General features: G+C 40.8%; 1 protein-coding gene across 4 annotated transcripts in view; it reads left to right on the top strand.

Annotated features, from left to right (window-relative positions):
• C2CD3 (C2 domain containing 3 centriole elongation regulator) overlaps positions 1 to 17,063 on the top strand; it is a 66,716-nt gene extending 49,653 nt beyond the window's left edge. For all 4 annotated transcript variants that reach the window (XM_067533301.1, XM_067533300.1, XM_067533298.1 and 1 more), the window contains 2 exons: positions 1,064 to 1,172; positions 15,904 to 17,063. In XM_067533301.1, coding sequence (XP_067389402.1) covers positions 1,064 to 1,172; positions 15,904 to 16,056 — 262 coding nt within the window. In that variant the 3' untranslated portion in view covers positions 16,057 to 17,063. The remainder of the gene's footprint in view (positions 1 to 1,063; positions 1,173 to 15,903) is intronic.
• Positions 17,064 to 17,736: the final 673 nt, after the last annotated feature.

Genomic DNA, 17,736 nt, shown 5'->3' with positions numbered 1-17,736 from the left:
TGTCTGTCACTTGTAAGCAACTCAGTGTGTCAGTTAACCAGAGGCTTAGTCCATTTTAATCAAAAACTGAATTTTCAATTACAGTTGGCATTTAATACATGATTGAGCAGCACTCTTTGGGGGAAAATTATGTCTTGAACAACTCTGTTGTGCATGGGTTTAACAATAGTCTCCTAATTAAGGATCATTTTACACCCTGCATGTGTTATAATATTTGGGCACAATTGTTTTAGTCCTAACTCGTATTACTTTTGGAAGTGTCAAAATTATAACCTCATTCAAATGTAGTTTTACTGCAGCCAAGAGCACCTTGTGTTGTGATCCTAGGCGACTTCACAAGTCGGGCCTGGCTATTATTTGAATGGGAGACCTCTGGAGAACGCCTAGCTGCTGTAGGAAGTGGAAATTCAGTATGAGCATTCTTCCCTCCTAAACCAGAATCGATGTTCTAGCACCATATTAGGAAGTGTTGTTCTGCTGTCAGGCAGGTGATATGTAAAGACCATTTGTGGCCATTAATTCCCATGATACTTTGTGCAAGATTTAGGTGTATTAATCTCAGTGCCTTGACTGCATTTTGGTCTGGCTCATTACATCCTGCCTACTTGCATTTTCCCAAACAGCTTGAACTGAAAGCTATTTTTCCCTTCTTGCCAACAAAACAGTTATGTAATCTTGATGTGCGCTATTGCAGCTGCCACGTTTCCTTTATTTTAAAAGACAATTAGATCATTTTCTTTTTTAATTAAAAAGAGTTGCCACATTTCAACAATGGTTAAAGTAATACCTATATTTCACATGTCATCTTTTGTAAAGCTTGTTGGATTTTTCAGGACGAGGCTCGACAGAAGTGTCGTAATACTTTTGTGTTCTGTACTCTGCGGAGCTGTGCAGCAGAGCTGAGTGATCTGAATGATATAATTGTTCAGAGATTAAAAATAAATAGGATTATTTAGAAAATCATGGCTCCATTAAGAACAGTCTTCGTGATGATACTGAATCCAAATGTTTTTTCTATAATTCTACACACTGCAAGATGTTATTGCTTAACAACCCTGTTCAGACCGGAACCTATTGTTGTTCCCAACTTCTTTCTTCCACCCCAACATTTGGAAGTCTCCATGAGAATGCTCAATATTTCGTCTTCTTGCCCATCTACCACAACTAATAAAGTAAGTATGGTGAACTCTTTAAATCTTTCACAGTCCTATCTAAATGACAGCCCTCCTCTCAGATGAGATGTTATATGGAAGTTTCTTCCCCACTTCTTTGGCTGTTAAGGATTATGTTAGAAATCCCATAACAGTTTTCAAAAAGGGTAGGCGTGAACCTTGTTCCTGATGAGCATTTCCCCTCTCAGTGAAACCAGTTTTCAGTGTCCAGGGCTGTGTTAGCTATGGTATTCCAGCATATATAATAGCTGCTATATTTGCCTAGGTAGTCACTGGATCTGATTCTCCTGTCACACTGGGGCAAATCAGAAATAACTCAATTGAAGTCTATGAGATCTGTAGATGCTCAGCAACACCTTTGAAAATCAGGTCATTCCTGTTTATGTGCCTTAGTATGAATTTAGGTGCCTAACATTAAATACCCAGCTCTGAAAATGTTACCTATAATTACTGCTAACACAATGATAACTCTTTGATCAAGGGGCGCTGGGCTTAACAAGTGGGTTTACAACAGAGAGCTGCTCTGATTTGTAAGTGTCAGAAGGTCATTATTCAGTTGACATGGAGAGAGCAGTAGAGTCTTAGAAGTATACATAAATCATACAATAAGATGTTTGGGTGCTTTTACTATGTCTTAAAAATCCTTTGTGCAAAACAATATTTGCTTGTGATGTGCTGCTTTGTGAGAGAATAGGGGCATTATAACTTTCAGAAAGTTTGAGGGTGTCCGCTTTAATGGGGCCTGAATACTGTTTGCATCTAGTGATGAACACAGGAAATCTGTGTTGGTTTTACTGGGGCAGATCTTGGTACTGCAACAGCTGGGCTATTTGCTGCCACTTCCAGCAGAAGTAATCTGTTCATTCCCTGCCCTTTGACCTATGGAAACAAATGCTGAGCAGAACATTTATGTAACAAGGAACATCTTGCTTGGCTAAATAGAACAAAAACAGACTGAACCTAATGGCCCTGAAATAATAAACTACCTGAAATTAGCAGACATGGTTACAATATTGTCACTACACCTGCCATTTCTGATTTGAGGTTTTTTTTTCTGAATTTTGCTCTCTGTGTATTAGCCAAATCATGGCTCAATTTTAGGAGTAAAATTCTCTTTATCGGTGTTATAAACATTGTTTTCCCTGGTCAGATATTCCTTGGTTTGCCTTTCCATTTCTGTAATTAATGAATGACTTAAATGCAAGCTGTTGGCATTCAGCTGAGCGGTCTTCTTTTTACTGTCCAGAATAACTAATTCCTGATCCATAAGATAAGTAAATATCAAAGGAGCCTCTCAGTCATAGGATGCTTCAAGGACTCAAACATAGAGCTTGAGTGTAATAAGCTGGCATGAATTCCCCTTATTGTTTATCAAGATTACTTTTCGTGTTGCTTATGTACATTCTAGATGAAACATAGAAGAATCGTAACCATATTCTGCTCAAATCCATCCTCAAAACTCTTACACTTAACTTTCCATTGCTAATCCTGATCCAGTTCTGAAGAACTGCTGTTTAACAATCTGTCTTCACTGCAGAGTAAACTCGGGCTATTCAGGTGTTGCCCCTAAACCCCCTCCTGTCCACATGCACAATCTGTCACCCCAGTTTAGTGTCGCTTTAAACTCAGGCTAGTTGGCCCAGCTGGGAGTGCAGATTTCACATCTGTTGGCAACCCACCATTGTGCAGTGAGGACACGGGCTAAATCACTTGAGTGCCGTTGGTTCCCACAACTCCCCCCGTCTGCCCAGATGGACAAACAAGTTCTCCCACAATTCACTGGGAAAGAATCAGTGTCTCAGATTGAGCACGCCCCGAAAAGTGCTGTGTGCCTACAATTCCAGTGCAAGTCAGTGAGGGCTGAGGGGATTCCTTTCTTCGTGGGATCAAACCCTTAGGCAGCAAATTCCACAGGAGAATGCCCTTGGTGATTTACAAATACAGAGAAAAATATTCACTCCTATGACTTCATAAATAATAAAATAATGTTGTTGAATCTCCTCTTTATCCAGCAAGTAATGAGTGGTTAAAGTTGGAACATAGAAACTTAAGCCTGAATGAGTCCTTTCAGCCACTACCATGGATGATTAATAATTGATTAGGAATAATTGATTAAATGATTACAATAATTAGGAAGGGTATTAATAATAATAATGGTGGATGAGTAATTTTTCCCACTTTAAACAAGGTTAATTCCAGGGGTATTTTATTATTAACATTAACAGTAATTGTTCTGTATTACAGCAGAGCATGCCAGCCTCAACAAATTGTGCTGTATTATATATAAGCACTTAATCACAGAGGGTCCCTGCCCCACAGAGCTTACAGTCTCAGTAGACAAGACAGAAAAAGGGTTGCAGAAAAGAAGCATTATACCATTTTACAGATAGGGAATGGAGACAGAGAGAGAGAAAGTGACTTGCACAGGGTCACACAGAAAGTCTGTGGCGGAGCTGGGAATTGAACCCATTTATCCTGAGTCCAGTGCCTTAACCACAGGACCATCCTTTTCCTCCTTCCACTGGAATTTAGCAACAGTGAAAATGCCCATTTATAAAACATTAATATAGAGTATGTAAACCAATGGCAAAATTAGCTTCTGTAACAAGGGACGATGTCTGTTTTACACCATAGAATATTGATTAAAGTTGTTAAATAAGGAGAAAGAAGAATTAATTTAGTTAGTTTAGTATTTTTTTCAGGTTTCCAAGTCCTGACCCAGTCCTCTGGACCCTAAGGTTTACAAAAGCTCTGCTGTTTACTACAGTGGGAGCAAATTTGAGTCCTTAAACATGAAGGTCCTTGTGGTTAACAATCGAGGATTTACAGTGCAAGTTCTGAACATGTGAACTGTCTGGGTAAAAATAACAACACAATCTGAAGGGTGACTGTCCCTCTAGGAATATGGAATCAGGGTACCACTAATTCAGTAAGTGATACTTTAGTGATAATGCATGGACTTTTACAGTATCTGGCATGTTTTACAGATTGAATTAATACTTGTTTTTCTGTATATAGGTTGAATTCATGTAAAGGTGAACTACAAAGCTTGAAACAATGTGGTTTCTGCATTTGTGTGTGTTCTTGATTAGTATTAAGATATTAGGAATGTCAATTTTGAACTCTAGGTTTGTTTTAGATTTTTCTCAGAATTCAGCAGACTTCAGAGGCTGAAATCTGAGCTGCGGCTCTCTACTGAAGATCAGCAAACACTCCCCCCCTCCCCCCCACTTTCTGTCACATGGCAGCTGGCAACCCTTCTCCCCCAGCCTATTAAACGCCTCTCCCTCCTCCTGTTCCCCCAACAGAAGCCCCCTTGTGCACCCTGCTCTCTAGCTTCCTGCCCAAGTGGTGGTGATGCAGGAGAGTAGAGTACATGAGCAATTAGGGTACTTGGCTGTCAACACGGAGACAAAGGCACTTTAGGACAGAGTCTGTCCAAGGACAGGTTGGTGAGTGGAGGCTGCAGCTCATGTTTCAGCCTGGAGACTGTGGCATCACAGGCCAGGTGTCTGAATTTTGCTGAGCCATATAAAAAAATGTTTTTTCAACTACAACTCAGATTTTCACCACATCAGTCACAAGCTTCCAGTCCTCAGGACCCTTCCCAGCTCTTCTCCTCCAGGCTTCTCCACTCTTCTCTTACCAGTTCATCCTCTGCCCCTCTGATCCATCAAAAATGACTGCTTTGATGCCTTGTCAACTTCTGCATCTTCATACCTTCTTCCACTCTGCCCTCAACATAGTATGAACTGATGTATGTCATATGCTCTCCTTCAAATCCCTTCTCAAGACCATTTCTGATATGACCTACAGGAAACCAGCCTACTAAGGATGACTAGGCTTAGCAGCCCAGTGCTGCCTGATATTTATTTACATTTAACTACTTTTTAAGTAATTCAGAACCACTAAGTTGTGCACATATCCAATCTGCATAACCACACGAACTTTTATTCTTGACTTCCCTTCCCTCCTTTTCTTTCTTGCATTCACTTGTTCCATCTTCTCTTAAGTTAGATCGTAAGCTCTTCTGGGTAGGAACCATGCATTCCTGTGCGGTTGTAGAGCACCTAGCTCACTGGGGCCTTTTTGACACTATCATGATAGACTAATAAAAAGTAAAGTGATTCCAGAACAGGATCTTTTAAACTGTCAAAATTTGTTATCCTTGCCTCCAAAGATGTCTCAATAGAGTAGGTAATTTATACTGAAAGCAGCGTTCTACCCAGAATATATCTTTTCCATTCATATTCTAAGCCAATTTACCATCAAAGCAAATTGGAAGTAGCTCCTTTATATCATGACACAGCCTCTGGTGTCTCTTGTCACACGCTCAAGATATTAGATTCTTATCCATTGCAAGGATCAACTCCTTAGCGATAATCCAATCAGCCTTTCTTGCCTCTCATGATTATTCCTAGTTTATTGCCTCCTTGTCAATTACCACTTTCTGCCCCCACTTCTCTACAGCAAGGGACTTATTTTCCTATACTCAAGATATTTAGAGAACCTGAGCTAGGGAATTTATACCCGTCACCGTAGCCTATTGGAGAGAGATGTTGAAACTCTTCACCTTGTTGTTAAGAAAAGAAAGCCCAGGAAGAAAGGGTTGCTCTACAGTCCCCGCGGATGATTTTAATCAGTCTGAATGTAGAAGGAATAACACACACAAAGCCTCATGGCTTCACACAAACCTTCTAATGCATAGGCACCAAAAGTAGATGCAATGTTGCTTTTCTGAACATGTAATTTGTTCATACTTTTATTAATGAAAGAATAAAATCAGCTGCCAAACAAACTTACTGCACCCCAAGTATGTAGTGTTCTCTCTGTTATCCAGAATTCTTTGACATTGAAACAGCCTGAGCCTCAAGATCTGAATAAAATGTTCATAAGACTGTTCACTTTATTTGTATCCCTGGTACACAGTCATTACATAATCCTGAGTTGATCTGCAGTGTCCTGGAAAATCATTGCATTTCTGTAAGAGGAAAATCAAAGCCCGATCCTTTTATATGTGAATCTTTTTCCTCTTACTGTCTTGCGAATCAAAGATGTACACTAATAAGGCTGTGCCTGAGGTAGTCACAGATCATGTGTGATTGCAGTGGCTCAGAGACATAGAAAGGGAAAACCAGAGCAGGTGTCAACCAACATTTAGGCCATGAACTGAACTGGGACTGGCAGTTTCTCTGGCCAGGAATGGAGTAAACACGATGTCGTTCCAAGTGTGTGTTCTGGAAACTATGCAGGAGGTTAAAATTATTTTTAAAGAGGAGTCACAGTTTTTGATGTCAAAGATGCATCATTAAAAATGCCACATCAGTACAGTATGTTTCTCTAAGTGCGGTATTCATTGCAAGGCACTAGCATATTTAAAAGAGCAAATATTTTTATGCGGAGCTAGCTATAAAAGTACATACCTTGTCTTTTATGCTTGTCTGTATGCTTATTATCCCCGAAAGTTCAATGAAGCTAAGCCACCCTGCGTAACCTAACACTCAAGCTTCCATTACGTTATGTGAGTCGAGAACATCTTTAATGTGTCTTCATTTCTTCGGGTTTGAGTCAGATTTGCACATCTATAGCAACAAAAATGGAACTTCTTCATTTGAGAGCTGCAGTCTCTGCACCAGAACTGTACCTACGGCAGGATGCATGCCCTCTAAAGGGTGCATGAGTATGGATACATGTATCTAACACATCTCAGAAGGAGCATAGTGTGCCCTACCCAGCAGTAGTTTACATACTTCTCTCTGAAGTTCACAGATCGCTGGCATGTTTTACAAGCACAGTATAGTCCATATACTCTGAGAAACACGTAAGTTAATCACCACTGATGCATAGTCCAATAGAGAGCAGCCAGCCTACAAGTGATTTCTATCGTTCCTCTGCTCTAGTTGTGTGCTCTTGGGCAATTTTAGCCCATCAATGACTTGTCCTAAAGGTGACCTAGGATCGCAGCCTTTGTGACCTGTAACAGCAGACCTGTGGCATCCGACACTGTGTTTTTCTGCTGAGGCAGCTACCTCTCATAGGTGATGGCATGTCAGCTGAATGGCCTGTTTGTGACACGCCTTTCAGATGTTGCAAACCTAACAGTTATGTGTTGGATACATGTTGGATACGTGTGTCGGGCTCTGTCTGGAATGGCTCACGAACCTGAGTACCAGCCTCAGCGCAGGCTATTACATACCCCAAACTGGTTGTGTGTTCTATACTCAGATTTCATCAACCACGGATCAACTGTGAATTCCTCAAGCACTATAACAGCCTTAACATGGAGTCACAGACAGTGCCCTGGGGCACGCTGGTCCATCTTGCCACCCAAATAAGTTTGCCTTTGTGATAGATGGTCCCTTGCACCAAAATTGCAACAATATTCAGGTTACTCCCAGTCTCAAAGGGCCAGTCACTTACCATAGGTCAGTGCACCTTAGATCTCAGACCAAAGACAACGCTTGTAGCCAATCCTATAATAAAATAACTAAAGATTTACTAACTAAGAAAAGAAATGCTCTGAAGTGTCCCTAGCCCCTGTTTGCCAGAAGCTGGGAATGGTCAACAGAGGATGGATCACTTGATGATTCCCTGTTCTGTTCGTTCCCTCTGAAGCACCTGGCGTTGGCCACTGTCGGAAGACAGGATACTAGGCTAGATAGACCATTGATCTGACCAATATGGCCGTTCTTATGTTCTAAATGAGTTATTTACAAGGTTAAAGCAGGTAAACAGACGCACACAAATGAGTTAGAGTCTTAGGTTTCAAAAGATGATAGAAGCTGAAGTAATATGCAAGCTCTATATGTCCTTTAGGGCTGACCCAGGCTAAACAGCATGAGATCTCTTGCTTATGTCTAGAAATCTCATCTTATCCCTAAAGTTCAAGCGACATAGAGATAACAATTTCTTCCTGACAAGGATTTTTGTTTCCTTTCTGCCCCGAGTTCAAACTGATGGGACGGATTGCTTGTGCACGTCTCCACTTCATGGGTGTGGCGGGGAGCAATCAACAAAGTCATCTTGTTCCCTGATGTTGCACAATGGCTTGTCTGGTGTCTATGGGTCGCCTTGTGTTGGAGCAGAGATGACCTCTCTTGTGGCAAACATTGTAATGCTTCTCTCTGGACTGGGTTTACAGGCTTAGTGCAAATACTTTTTATAGTTACCAAGCAAACACACAAATATTATCTTGTAACATGGGGGACAGACTTTATAAGCGAGATTATTACATGAAGCGTCCAACAAGCATTTCATAAGGTCTAATCACATTCTTATAAACTTAATGTCCATTTTAACAAGACTAACACACAGGGGAGCCGGGCTGGTTTCATCTGTGCATTTGTCAGTGCTCAATGAGGCCCAGAGGCCTTGGCATGAGCTGGCACCTGGTCTGCCAGCATCACGGCATGTATAATACTGAGTGAATGTAATGCTGAGTGTCTAGTCTGATTGCAACGGAGATAGTTCCTCCCAACTGGTTGTCAAGCATATGAGTTAGATATTAATAGAAACAAAGAGTTTGATTACCAGTGCAGGATTAACTTCATTGGTATTTATCATGTTATTCTACTAGTTCTCCAACTCTCCATAGTGTCTTCCAGGAAAAATAGGATAGATCACGCCTGAATTTTTAACGTAAACAAAAAAGCAGGGAAGAAATTTTTTAAAACCCACACATTTTAAAGCTTCTATACATCATAAAGAAGGAGAAAGGCCATGGTTCCATTTATCTTCCTCTTTGCAGTTTGCTTTTAAGGTCTATTTACTTGCAGGGTAAGGTTTTTCCAGTGGTCTTTGGTTACTTATAAGCCAAAAAAAAAAAAAAGTCTTTAAATAACTTTTCTCTACATTCTTTAATAATTTAACAAAGAATTTTAAAACTTGCTTCACTTTCTCAAAAAAATTACGTCAGGGCTGAGATATAACGTGGGAAACTTCATCCCCAAAGGAGTGTTTTTCAGCATGTTAAGAGTTTGTGAAAGCAGGGCTGTAATGAAAGTCCCACTGGTAATTGTAACAACTGCCATTATCATAAAAGCTATAATAACGAAATGACTTTAGAACTTTGGGCACAACTTGTGATTTCTGAGTCATAGGCATTTCTGTAGGGCCCAAGAAATGAACAGGTTTAACTAACTTTTATAAGTGTAAAGTCCATTACACCGAGGCATTCCAGATAACTGATTTCAAGGAAATCGTATTCTCTGATGCCTTTATAACATTACCCAAGGTGTATTATCCTGCTGTCTGAGGTTCAGGGTGAGGTTCTGCTCCCACTAAAGTCAATGGCAAAATTCCTGTTGGCTTCAGTGGGAGCTGGCTGTATTTCTTACTTAAATACAAGATCCAAGTGCATATGTTTGAAATCGCTAAACTGACCAGCATCACTTGATGCTTGTTTCAGCTGTAATGTGCTCACACAAAGGGCAAATACAGCAGAAAGCCAAAAACCCTTTAACTCCAAGCAGATGGAATTCTGTAGCCAGTCACAATATTCTTTTTCCCAGACAGATGTTTTCTCTTTCAGCAACAGAACCAGTTCTGAAGCTGAGTGGAGCATTTCTGAAGGCATTGCCATTTAAATCAACAGCGGCTATGGGCAAGAGTTAGGCAGACATAACTTGTTTTTACACAGTTTTATTCACTGGAATATGACATGGGGATGGGTTTGATGGGCCACTGGGAAAGCTGTAGAGGCTAAGAGGCAGGGTCAGCTCTGGGAGCAAATTGGAGTTCGCCTCACGTGGCCTGTTTCTTGATAAAGAGCTGCTTTAACTGAGTTTTGCGGGGGGCTCAGCCAATTTCTCGCACTTGGCTACAGTGAGGTGAAGCCTTTGTGTAGGGAGGTGAAAGGGGAAGCAAGGGCTTCTTGAACAGGCAGATTTACACAGCACTCTGCTGCCCAGACCCCAGGTTGCATGAAGGCAACATAGGACTTTTTGCCTTCCTCTGCAATCTGGGGCACAAGTTACTTGCTGGGAACATCTGGGAAGATCTCATTTAATCAGTTCCCTGCCATTGCAGGGGCCTTAGACATTGGTGCCTCTTGGTCCCTCCGGTTCTCTGCCTGTGGCACACATTAGTTTAGTCTCCTGAGGGCTGTAATACTTGGGTCTAATTCTGATTATCAGATTTGGTGTGTAGAAGTTGAGTGGTATTATATGCAGGAGGTCAGACTAGATGATCTGCTGGTCCCTTCTGGATCTGATTTGTTGTACTGGATCAGACCCATGGTCTATTATCTTATCTCCAAGAGTGGCCAGTACCAGTGCTTCAGAAGAAGGCTCCAGGAACCCTACAGTAGACAAATGTGGGATAACATGCTCCCCATGAAGGTCTCATTCTCTTTGCTAATAAGTAGATTGGTGTAAGTGCGGAAGCATGGGGTTTTATATCCCTTCCAAAATTTTTGTTAGCACTAAATGTTATAACTCTGGATATTCTTGTTATCCATATAAATGTCCAGGCCTCCTTTGAATTTTGCTACATTCTTGGCCTCAATGTCCAGTGGCAGTGAGTTCCACAGTCTAATCACACATCATTTGAGAAATCAGTTTTGAATTTGCTATCTTTCAGTTTCATTTAATGTGATTTTTTTTCCTTTTTATTGTGAAACAGAACAGAAACTCCCAATCTCCATTCTCTATACTATTCTTTATATTGTTAACATTGATCATATCCCCTCTTACTCTGGTTGAGTTATTACCAGCCTTTTTTTTTTGGAGTTAAAATAGGGAATCCATCAGGCAGCAGGAGTGCTGGGTGAGGAGTTGCAGCATTTAAAGAGAGGGGAAGGAGATACCAAAGTAGAAAGTTAAATACAATACAAATAAAAGTTCTGTACAAACCACATCGACAGAGGGAGCATGTCAAATTCATTAAGAAGTGGAATGGCAGAGTATTAAATGGGACTGTTATCATTCTGACACTTCTTAAATATAAATTATAGGAGAAATAAGTAACAAATGAGTAAGATTTGAGAAGGCTTCAAGAGAAATATTCTCATGAAGCCTCTACTCAAACCTTACTCATTTGTTACCTTTCTCTCCTACAATACAATATGTTCAGTAATGTGGAATCATAGCCTTGGCTAGAGAATTCAGTAGAAACCCATTGCCATTATTACAGTATAAATCCACTTCTTTAATAATCTTACATTTAGTTTCTATCATTCTGAAGGTTCCAGAAGCACTTCACAATGTAAAGTGATGTACAAACTATATATAAAAGATCATTATACCCATCCCTGAAATGCAGCCACTTCTAGGGTAGAAACGGGCCAGTTGTCAAACAGCACACAGTAACATTACAGTAATCTGTAAGTGAACAAGAAGTGAACAATACTGCATCCACTTGAAACTACCGGAAGAAATTTAGGGATGCAAAACATAGTTACCCAAGTTAGAATTTGACCAGGACAGTAAGGTTAATAACTCAGATTGCCATGGGTTTTTAATAATTGCTGAAGGACCTGTGTGAACTGATCAAACTAATTTACATAGGGATAAGGTAGGGTGATATCCTGATGAGCTATTTTTGAGAAATATACTTGACGCTTTTCAAATATGTAACATTTTTGTTAAGAAATGAGTCTGGAGTCTGAGCAGTTTTATGCAGTGAAAGAGGGAAAGCTATTTATCAGCACCACTTGTGCTTCCCATTTTACACTTTCAAGAGGACTTGCTTACTAATCATGTACATAGGTCAAAAGAGTTAGCACAGAGCCAGTTCAAGCTGGTTACTGTTTCTCCAGCCAGTATTAATGTTTCAGCTGTTTCACAGACACTTGGCGGGGGGAGGAGAGTGAAGAAAATAAGCTGCTGATTTGGTCTTTGAACAGCCTTGAGAGGTACATAGGGCAGACAGGAAGCTGTATATGGGTGGTAACATATTACTCTACTGGTTTCTAAGCTTCTGTTGGTGCCAGGCCTGCAATCAATTTCTTCCAACTTCTAGTTAGATTTAGGAAATCCTCTTGGAGCTATATAAGCAGAAATAATCTATTACCCCTTTGAATATCTGTTCTTCAGTATGTTTAAAGAGGACATCCTTAGACATTTTTTCAGGGCTTTACCATTCTGACCTGACACTATCTGGTCCCCTTTAGAGTAAACCTGATTTGTTGCAACACAGTTGGGAAGCTGCCATGTTACACTGTATAAATCACAGTTTTCTTCTAGAAAAGTAATGACAGGGTAAATGGCAAAGTATTGAATAGCCTGAGTTTACATAGAATGAATTTTACAAGTTGCAGTCAAAATTGACTAAATTTACTAGTAAAATTCATTCTGTCCTTGAAATTGACTACGTATTTTATATTAAAGACTTTGTAGACATTTTCCTTTTTTAAAAAAATATTTAAAAGATCATAGTTTGGGGGCATCTTCATGATCTCTGTGTCTTACATAACATAGTGATTGACACAGGGCCCTAGTTATAACATGGTAAACTTCTAATCTCTGAGTGCAAGCGTGTTATAATTGAGTCATGACACTTATCTTCACATAACACAAGAACCAAGGGTCACCCAATGAAATTAACAGGCAGCAGGTTTAAAACAAACATAAAGTACTTCACACAACACACAGTCAGCCTTTGGAATTTGTTGACAGGGGATGTTGTGAAGGCCAAAAGTAGAACTGGGTTCAAAAAATAATTAGATAAGTTCATAGAGGATACATCCATCAATGGCTATTAACCAAGATGATCAAGGATGCAACCCCATGCTGTGGATGTCCCTAAATTTTCAGCTTCCTAGAAGCTGAAACTGGATAACAGGGAATGGCTCACTGAATTATTGCCCTGTTCTGTTCATTCCCTCTGAAGCATCTGGAATCAGTCACAGTCAGAAGAAAGGATACTGGGCTAGATGGACCATTGGTCTGACCCAGCATAGCCATCCTGAAGTTCACTGGTTGCAATAAAAGCTGTCACATTCCGTTCACATTACAGCTATTTTTTAACCATACAACTATGTGTGCATGAAGTGTGTGGGTCCACACCTACCACACTGCCTAGCTGTATTTGTATTGGTGCAATCTGGATAGCTATCCCACAACTAGATCAGTGGAAGCTGCTGGGTACTCAACCCTTCTGCAAATCAGCTCAGTTATTTAGAAACCTGGTTTTTTTAAATTTTGGCCTTTTAACATGATTATAAGATATCTTGGTCTCATCTCTACCTAAAATACAAAACTAACCTTATTAACAGTGTTGTGCTCCAACACTATTATAATGGGGTTGCCTTTGGCGTAGTGTGGACTGGGCATAAATGTAGCAAAGCCTGACAACAGGAAGCTGACATCCTGGTAAGGGTGGAGGCGCCAGCAGATCCATGGGAAATGGGGTAAGACGAAGGGCTGTTTTTTCCCTTTGTTCATGGATTGTTTTCAAACACGGCTCATCCAAAGCAGTGCTGGAGCGCTGAATATTCAGTGGACTGTGTTACTGTGTCTGAAGTGTAAGTAACCAAATTAGATAAGTCATCGATCCACCTATACTTGAATGAACCCCACAAAACAGTACATCTTGAGGAAGGGAGTGGGCAGATAGGGCCGCTGATACTGTCTACCTTTGGGAAGAGCTGAGCAACTTAGGACACCTGGACATTTCAAGAGATATCTGCTGTGACTAAGTCTGTGAAACGCTGCTCGAGAGAGAGAGAGAGAGAGAGCCCAGCTATGTGGGTGGAAGGTCCAACAGGCTGGTCTGTGCTTAGAATATAAGTCTGTCTTCAACCGGAGTTAACAGAAGTGCAGTGTATGCCCAGCTGTGTGCTCCTAAAACACTCAGTCTTACGTCCAGTTATTAATGTTCAGTAGTGAACAGACTCTGGTCTCTTAATAGCTCTCTGATTGCCATAATTGGCCTAGTTCTGAACTTACGGGAGAGAGAATATGTTTTCCTAAGTCCCTCTGTGAGTGTTCAGCTTTTCTGTGTGAATGTAGTGGAGCTGAGAGAAGGAAGAAGGGCCCAGAGCAGTCAATGTTAACCCTGTGTTTTAATGAATGCTACTTTAAACAGTTTCTTCAGATGTTGAGGGTCTCTTGTTACTAGTCTAATTTCTGTGGCGAGGGGTCTGACTTCAGGAAAATAAGTGTAGTGGGTGTGTCTCAGAGTAATGATAGTTTTTAGGAACTGGGCCATCTGGCATCCTGGCAATCACTCCATTGACTTCAGTAGGAGGAGGTTTTGCGTAGAGACCTGAACCCACAGATGTGCCATCCACCAACTTCTGAGGGTTAAAATCCATATCTGAATTTTGTAGCTCAGGCTCGTATCTAGTTTTAGGCTCGAGCTTCGACCTCCTGAAAAATTCTGCGGATAGGGAAATACTGCAGAATCTAACGTGTTTTGGGTGGGGAGGGATAGACTGTTTCATTGAGAAATAATTTTCAAAAATTGGGTTCAGAAACAAATGAACCCCTCACCCCACAGCAGTTAGTTGCCAGATCCAGTTACCCTGTGCTGACATAAACCAACAGTTGCCGGTGCACAGAGATAAGCAGGAATTTGGCAAGTGGAGCTGCAGAAGATATTAACAAAACTCTCCGTTTTAGTTTTAATTCTGTTCCGAACATGGGGGGCTCATTGTTTCCCAGATGAGAAAAGAATAAGATGGGTACGGAGTTTTGTTCGAGTGCGTTACTGATAACGGGGAGGACAAAGTGCAGCACTTGGAGACCAACTAGGATAAGTGTAGCATTCGGAGAGCAAATATTTTGAGAAGGGTTCACACTCCAGAGATGTCACTTGTTCTTCGGATCCTCGTGTAGACAGCTCGAATGCAGCTTACAGGTGGCCTTTCGTTTCAGAGGAAAACACATGGATTTTTGAGAATCCTAGAAATGAGAGCTGGGAAAGACTTAATAAATCCTATCTAGTGGATCCTCCACCCACTTGCAGGGTTGTTGTCCACAGTAAAATCCTTAGTTCTGTGTCCTACGAGTCTTCCATCACTACCTGATGTGTTCCTCACACACACCAGAGCTGAGTCATCTTCCTTAAAGAGTCTAATAACTCAAGCCATTGAAGGGGGCACTGATAGTTCACATTTGGTCCCCCCATTGAGAAGCCATACAGATGTTTCCATTTCTTTTTAATCCCAATGTCTGTAGCATTTTCAAAAGAAATACGTTCCCTTATCCACTCCCCCAGTAGTGTTTGCATCCCAGATACTGCATCACTGTGTTAGTATCTGAGAACCATACAGAGAAATTGACTAAACTGTGCAGCCTAGAGAAAACAAGCAGCAGCAATAGAGAAAATGACTAGAATTTTAAAATTCCTTCAGATTTAATCATCTAAGATGTTAGTAACAAAGGTGAGGAAGCTTTTTTAAAATATATTTTTAAAGTGTCCCTTTAAAGTGAATCATTTTTTGGGGGGAGAGGGAAAAGGGGCATTAAAAGCTTCTTTCAAAGATACAGGAAGGTAGATAACGTGGGGCTCCTGTGAGCCATACTGAGCCATTATGCCTGTCAGTGTATGGAACGTGGGGAAAATCACTTACAGGAGAAGGAGAGACCAGTGGAAAATACAGCACGTCCAGTAGGTTCTGTCCTTCATGGAAGCAGGAAGAGCGGGAAAGGTAATCTCTCTTTGGATTTCCAAGTATCAGCCATGCACAATGCAGCCAAAAGCATTGCTGTGTTTCCTCAATATCAGTAAAGCATTGCTGTGTAAGTTGTAAGTGATGGCTAGTATTACATCACTGTCTCTTCCTCAGACAGGAAATGGTGCCACTGCAGCGGGAATTCCATATCGAAGGCAGAACCGGCAGAACCGTCACAAACCGAACCTGACATCAGCTGATCTGCCAGAAGAAGAAACAAAAAGAATTGCCAGGATATTTTCTACGCAGTTGTCTAAAAAAGAATAGATCCAGAGGGGCCGTGTATAGAGGAACTGCTTTTCTTCGGAAGTGCTCACGCTTTACATTTGAGGAAACTCAGACACTTTCAGTAGGAGGGGAGATGGAATCGTTTTAACTCTCCTGGCTTTAAAGAAAATGTCATTTTACCCACCCCTGCCACGCCAGCGCAGAACTGTTCTCCTAAAAGAAAAGTAGATTCTACTCTGTCCTTGATTTAATGTGTGTAATTGCCCTTCATTTAAATGGGAATTAACTACCCACATCAAACAGGGAATCCTAGGTGCAGAATACCCTCTATTCTCATGGATCTCTTGCAAGATCTGATCACTGGAGATCAACACTGACTGACTTTAGTAACCTGAACCGTGTTAGCTGGTCTCTGGGAAAATCTCAGGGAAGATGAAATTTCCAAAGTCCCATTTGTGGGAAATTCTTCTAATTACCCTTTTTTGCAAGCTAGGTAATGGAATATCCAATTGTTTGGACAAACTACTTTTTCTTGACACACACGGGAAAAGCTAGAAGCTGTTTGTTTTAAGAAAATGAAGTATCAGTTCATTTATCTCCCTGAAAGAAAGTGCATTAGAATCCTCTGCAACAAGACACCATGGCAGTCTCTAAGCAAATGTGCACAGACAACCCAGAATTGGGGAGCTACATTCCCTGTTCTGTATGCTAATGACCTTTTGTAACAATATTTTTATTTGTAAGACAAATCTGTTGCCTTGAATGCTGAAGTAATGCTTATTTTTATATACGGGTTGGGTAGATTGTAAGTAAAATGTACAGGTACTGTAAAGAAAACTCTGCAAGACTTTTGCTAGCAAGTATGGAATTTTGTAGATGTAAATTATTTTTCTTATTTTTTATTAATTTATGTAGTCACTTCATAAGTCAAATCATAAGTTTCAAGTGTCTCCAGATAACTGATCTAAATACAAACCATGCTAAGTTATTTTTTTAATTCTATCAAAAAACGTTGTTCCAATAAAATAAAACTTGTGTTTTTGTGTCTTCCTGTGTTTAAGGTGTTGTGTTAGAATTGTTAGTGTTCACACGATAAAAAGTTTTAGCTCCAGAGCCTGCTCTTGATGGAGTCAGTGATAAAACGCCCCTTGACTTCAGTGGTGTGGAATTGTCCCTTTAAACCCAAAACTTCAAAGGCACCTAAATCCCATGGGCATTGAAATCAGTGGGCCTGAATACCTGGATGGGTCTGGATCTTAGTAACTTTACTGGGAGAGGACTTTGCAAAAATCATCTCTCTATGGGAGCCTTTCTCTGAAAATGCTTAGCCCCAGCGACCTGGTTAACTTGGAAACTGGTAATTTAGGTCCATAGTATTCAAAAGTTACTATATGATGCAATTTGGGGGCCTACCTAGAATGAGTCTGTGGCCCTCAGCGTTCCTAGTGGACACACGTCCATGTCTCAAAACTGTAATCAGAACTGCCATTAAAGAGCCCCTTATTGGCAGCCTCAATGAGGAGGCCAGGGACTGAATGCACCAAAAAGGCAGAAATCCCCTCTCTTCATCTCTAGCACTTTGTCCACACCAGGAAAAATCAGCTGCATAATTCACCACTATTTCAGCTCTCCAGGTTAGAGAACTGAGCCCGCGTCTCTATTAGGAATTAGTCCCTATTTCTGCAATCACCAGCTAACCACAGGTGGAGCTGCACTGCT

The sequence above is a fragment of the Emydura macquarii genome, unplaced genomic scaffold (assembly GCF_026122565.2).
Source record: "Emydura macquarii macquarii isolate MOO-44397 ecotype Brisbane River unplaced genomic scaffold, CSIRO-AGI_Emac_v2 contig_3328, whole genome shotgun sequence".
NCBI classification, from domain to species: domain Eukaryota; kingdom Metazoa; phylum Chordata; order Testudines; family Chelidae; genus Emydura; species Emydura macquarii.
The sequence above is the reverse complement of the archived record's forward strand: the minus strand, read 5'-3'. Positions and strand labels throughout refer to the sequence as shown.